General features: G+C 44.8%; 1 protein-coding gene across 2 annotated transcripts in view; it reads left to right on the top strand.

The window, feature by feature from the left end:
* Positions 1 to 6000, top strand: part of LOC132881691 (von Willebrand factor A domain-containing protein 5A-like) — an 80733-nt gene that overhangs the window by 37153 nt on the left and 37580 nt on the right. For both annotated transcript variants that reach the window (XM_060914453.1, XM_060914452.1), the window contains exons 11-13: positions 2170 to 2284; positions 2565 to 2714; positions 2872 to 2981. In XM_060914453.1, the coding sequence (XP_060770436.1) occupies positions 2170 to 2284; positions 2565 to 2714; positions 2872 to 2981 (375 nt within the window). The remainder of the gene's footprint in view (positions 1 to 2169; positions 2285 to 2564; positions 2715 to 2871; positions 2982 to 6000) is intronic.

The following is a 6000-nucleotide window of genomic DNA, read 5'->3' on the forward strand; positions in this document are numbered from 1 at the left end:
TATGTATCCCCTTGAACACTTACCGGTATGTGATACGTTCTGGCCTGATCGGGGGTGGTTTCTGGCGCGTCGGGGATCTGGATTACAGCTTCCACCTCCCTTGCGGAGCGCCAACTCTGGAGATGCTCCGATTCCCCGCCGCGCCAGCACACCGGCCCAGGCTTTCCCTCTGCAATGGTGTTATGGGTGTCACTCACCTGAGGAGGAGATAACACGGAAGAGGGAGATGGGAGGACACTACGGGTGCGACGGGCCAGCTGGGGAGGAGCCGGCCGCCACCTCCGTGGCAGGGGAACAGAGTGGGGAGGGGGACAAGAGACGGGGGGGAAGAGGGAGAAGAGAATCGAGGGGAGACGCCTCGTCTGCCTGCCATCGGAGACGCCTTCAGATGGTCCTCTGCCAACTCAGTGGCTTGTTCCAGCGACGCCGGGCAATGATACTGGACCCATTCCACCATTCCTTCCAGAAGTCGAGAGAGAAACTGTTCCAGTGCCACCAGATCGATGATCTCGTTGGCGTTGCAGTCTTCCGCCTTCAGCCACAGCCGGCAGGCGTCCCGGAGTTGCTGGCTGAATGCAAACGGCCGGCCAACCTCCTCCAATGCCAGCGTCCGGAAGCTATGTTGTTCTGAGGAGCGGCTGACCCGCTGCAGGATGGCTTTCCTCAGGTCAGCATACACCAGTCGGCTGTCAGCAGGGAGCTGCTGCGCTGCGCCTCGCCAGTCAGGAGTGGGAGGAGGCACGCCGCGCACTGCTTCAGCGGCCACCCCCACGCCTCGGCTGCTTGCTCGAAGAGGGGGAGGAACGCTTCTGGATCATCCTGCGGGCCCATCTTCGTGGGGGTGCCGGCTGCGGTTGTCGACGCCCCTGCTGACGCGAGCAGGTGCCGGAACGCCTGGCAATCTTCCTGCTGGGCCAGAATCAAGGCTTCGAAGCGTTGCTGTTGTTCCTTTCAGAGGGCGATCAGCGCTTGATACTGGTTCTGCTGGGCAGTAGCGAGGGCAAGGATGAGCTCTTCGAACGGGGAGGACTCCATGGGGTGGTTCCCTTCTGTGCTCCCGGGTTTCAGCACCACTGTACAATTCCTGATGTGGGTGGAGCACAGAAGCACGGCAGGCGAGAGTTGTTGATCACACAAACACTTTTTATTTTTTCTTATTTCAGCTTTTCAGCACTCATTCACTCACTCAACACACACACACATGCGTTGTGGTCAGGAGGGAGCCCCTTTTCTCTGCTTTCTCCCTTCTTTTATGCTCCATCCTTGTAACGACACACACATTGACAGCAGGTGGAATGACTTAGCCACTTACCTTCCCTGACCCTGCCCTCCATTCACAGACTGCTACTTGGCCATGCCCCTGCTGCCGCAAAAGTAAATTGTGTACCAGTCGCTATGGTGAAGCTGTCTGTAATAAAAAAAATAGGTTTTTTTAAGATTTCTAGATGAGGCAGCATGCCCAATTGTGATTTCATTCCTTACTTAGCATGTTTTACAGTGAGTTTTTTTTTTTCTGATAAATTTCTATATCTGGAAAGCTCATAATGGGTTCATAGGATTCCTCATAAGGAGACTATGATAGCATAGTGTAAAACTCAGAGTTAAAACCGTTTTCAACTGTATTGCCTTTGAAAGCTTTGCAGTGTGGTCACATCACCAAGTGGTTGATATATAAATCCATCCATCCATTATCTGTAACCGCTTATCCTGTACAGGGTTGCAGGAAAGCTGGAGCCTATCCCAGCTGACTATGGGTGAGAGGTGGGGTACACCCTGGACAAGTTGCCAGGCCATCACAGGGCTGACACAGAGACAAACAACCATTCACACTCACATTTACACCTACGGTCAATTTAGACCCACCAATTAGCCTAACCTGCATGCCTTTGGACTGTGGGGGAAACCGGAGCATCTGGAGGAAACCTATGCAGACACGTGGAAAACATGCAAACTCCACACAGAAAGACCCTCATCGGCCACTGGGCTCAAACCCAGAACCTTCTTGCTGTGAGGCGACAGTGCTAATCACTACACCACCGTGCCGCCTTATACATACACACATACATGCACCTTGATTGATTGATTGAAATGGCATGCTCATAATGATGATTTTCAAGATCTAGTAGAAGATTCATAAGGGATTTATATTCCACTCCTTTGTTTAAACAGATGCTTCTCATTTGGGATTGGTGAAGGTGCAAGTTCTGCACTCATCACAGGATTGGCTGAGAACAGCTCTGGCCACGCCCAGTTCATCACAGGAACTGACCGCATGCAGGCCAAAGTAAGACGGGGTTCTTCTGAAACAGCAACAAAGAAACAAACAGAAATAATAAATTTATACTTTAACCTAATGTTGTCAAATAATGAATCACTTCTCACTTTAGTAATCACGATTTAATTTAAATTATTTGGTGGTTCATTTACAGCATGCCCATCAGACAATATCTGTCCTTCATCTCTCAGTTTGCCATTGACCTTTGAGGGAGGCTTTACTGTGAAATATTTCTACATTCTATTCTCCTTATTATTGAACATTGTTTGTCTTTCATTCCCAATGCTAGGTAATGCAGTCTCTCCGTTATGCTTTACAACCAGCAGTGATTGATATCACTGAGGATTGGACTGGTGTGTCTTTCACCCGTCTGAGCCCCCCGATTAATTCACTTTTCCATGGTCAAAGAGCACTGATTTATGCCCAGCTGAAAGGAGAGGTGAGAGCTTTATCACACTGTTTTATGTGAAAATGTTACCTTTTTATATTCTGAATCTGATTGTACTGTGTGGAGATTGATTTGCATATTTTCTCTTCATTTTTATATTCATCAGCCTATGGATTTTCAATTATTTATCTATAATTTCTGTCTCTAGGAATGTCAGAAACCAGATGCTAAGGGGAAGATATCAGTTCAGTACCGTCTTGGAGATCAGGAGATCTCAAACATTGTCCACTTCTCCCTGAAGCCTGCTGAGAACAGCGGGTAACTGCTACAAGTACTCTGTAATATTTAAAGCAATCAGTTTTCTCATTTTGATGATCTCATTTCTGATTAAGACATTTCCAGCATAATCATATAATAAATCCAGGCTGGGTGGCCTTTTAGGTCATACCTATCAGTCATAAATGATGATGATGATGCCCTTTATTGTCACTAGTCACATGTACCAGCGAAATTAGCCGTCAACCTGTCCGTACATATACAACATACAATTGACATAGGGTAGACAGGACAGGAAGACAGGGATAAAGATAAAAAGGAAACACAACATGAGGAGAGGTAAGGAAAAAAAGAACACCCCCACACTATGCTCCTGTCAGGAGTACAGTGTGGGAACATTTAAAAAAACCTTTGCATAAGCACAACTACAACACAGGTACACTTTAAACACGGGACTTGAGGGGGGGGGGAGTAATCCAGCGCAAGCAAGCAGCCGTCCGCTCCTGCAGCTATGAAGGCTCTGGTCACGCACCCGCTTGTCCCACTGGGGGTAAAAATGGCGACCGCGGAGAGTTAGAGAGGAATGCGAGGAATGAGACTGTCTCCCGGCATTGACCTTCAGGGGGAAATGTTTTCTCAGCAACGGCCTAAAACAAGGCAGGTTCTGTCTCAGGGTGCCGAATGTCGATAAGATATGAATTGTTTGGTCTTTCCAGACGCAGTCTTTGCACGTCCTCACCGCTCGTCCATATCTGTCCATTCTATTCAAATTGATCTCCGAAAAACGTATTCCTTGCAAAGCTGAAAGCTGCTCCGAGATAACAACCATTTTGTGGTTAAAGTTCTGAACGTCCACCGTCCGAGTGCGAACAGCTTTGCCCACCACTCCAATATCGGGCAATAAATATTATCTTACTTAATATTCATCAAAGCTTATAGCAGCGGCTACAATTATTGACAGTCCATAATTATCAACACCTTTTCAGATTTCAAAGGTGAGTTTCAGTTACAACAGTTATTATTGGTTAATCAGTCAACCAGAAGAACCCCGTCACCCTTTGATCTTGTCGTCTAATGACACAGCTCATTACCTGAGATGGAATATTTTTTAGCATTTTTTCAGCAATTTGAGGAAAACCCGGACGTTATCATCACAGGTAAGCATGGTGGAAAAATCATGGACATGTTTTTACTTATCAAATTCACAGATACTTCATGATATCCTTGTCGAAACCTACTTTGTTTCTTACGCTTTCATTTGACAGTCACCATTTTGTATCTAAACACGCGTTTGAGAAGTCACACGAGGTGTCGATAATAGTGATCACTTTCACTGGTGTCCACCATTATCAACACCCTGTGGAATTAAGTGACATTTACAACTGTTATGGATCGATCTTTGTGTAACATTGTTGAAGTAAATGAAGTACTTTAAAAAAATAAAAGTGCTGTGATTTTATAATAATTTTTTTCTGATTCATAACAGAATGGAAATATTATAGACTATTTGGAATCCTATTGAAATAAATAGAATTAAACCAGAATTAAATTCCTAGCGTATAACAAAAAAAATTACATGCTTGAAATATTCAGATTTTTTTTTTTTTGCAGTTTGTTGTAAATATCTACCACCACGGGCGCAGATACAGGGGGGGACAGGGGGGATTCGTCCCACCCAGATTTAGATTCACCTCGTTCGGTCCCCCCCACTTATAGGGAGGAAAAAACGTCTATGCTGTCTTTCTTTGCATAAGGCAAACCTCACGGAAAAATCAAAAGACTAATTACCATTCGGTTTATTGAGGTGCACAGCAGTATATACATAGTTACAACTGCGCAGACTGCACAGGTTGCGAGCTCGAGCTTGGTTGCTATGGTTACCCACAACAAGTTTGACAGGCATATTGGGGACAGCTCCTCCTAGTTCAGGACCCCAACACGGCATGATGAAGGGTGCCAAAAGGCAGAAAACGATTGCATCGTTTTTTCAAAAAAAATAAATAAATGACTGTAAGTAAACTGTGCCTTACTTTATCATATCACCTTGCAATTTTTTGATAGTCTGTTCAAAGTAATGTCGTAGTGAAAGTAAAATCGTACGGAGTAGAGATGCCTTTCTGGTAGCCTCCTCCTTTCGGTGGTAGCCTGTAGATACAGTGCTCAGAAGGCAGTTTTAATGTTTAATCTGGCGTTCCCTGCAATAATTTCAGCGAGCGTATTGTTTCATAAGGAAACTTTGCGAAGAGTTGTTGACTGACTGCCGCTCACGCAACACACAGGCATAGTTAGAAAGTCAGGATGCACTGGTTTACACTTGACACACACACACGTAGCCCAGCCTCTCGCTATGTTTAACAGTTGGAACTTAGCGGTTTTAAAACTAGTTTTGCAGTTTTGCAATTTCTGTGCGTGATGATAATGTGTAAACTTTGGATTTCCATAGGCTATGTTAAAATGTTATCATTGTCCTGGCCTGCAGGTAGTTCCTGGTGATGGCAGTGAGGGAGGTGAAATAACATGTATACACACTACCGTTCAAAAGTTTGGGGTCACCCAGACAATTTTGTTTTTTCCATGAAAAGTCACACTTTTATTTACCACCATAAGCTGTAAAATGAATAGAAAATATAGTCAAGACATTTTTCTGGCCATTTTGAGCATTTAATCGACCCCACAAATGTGAAGCTCCAGAAACTCAATCTGCTCAAAGGAAGGTCAGTTTTATAGCTTCTCTAAAGAGCTCAACTGTTTTCAGCTGTGCTAACATGATTGTACAAGGGTTTTCTAATCATCCATTAGCCTTCTGAGGCAATGAGCAAACACATTGTACCATTAGAACACTGGAGTGAGAGTTGCTGGAAATGGGCCTCTATACACCTATGGAGATATTGCACCAAAAACCAGACATTTGCAGCTAGAATAGTCATTTACCACATTAGCAATGTATAGAGTGGATTTCTGATTAGTTTAAAGTGATCTTCATTGAAAAGAACAGTGCTTTTCTTTCAAAAATAAGGACATTTCAAAGTGCCCCCAAACTTTTGAACGGTTGTGTGTGTGT

The sequence above is a fragment of the Neoarius graeffei genome, chromosome 2, assembly GCF_027579695.1.
Source record: "Neoarius graeffei isolate fNeoGra1 chromosome 2, fNeoGra1.pri, whole genome shotgun sequence".
In the NCBI taxonomy this organism is placed as follows: Eukaryota; Metazoa; Chordata; class Actinopteri; order Siluriformes; family Ariidae; genus Neoarius; species Neoarius graeffei.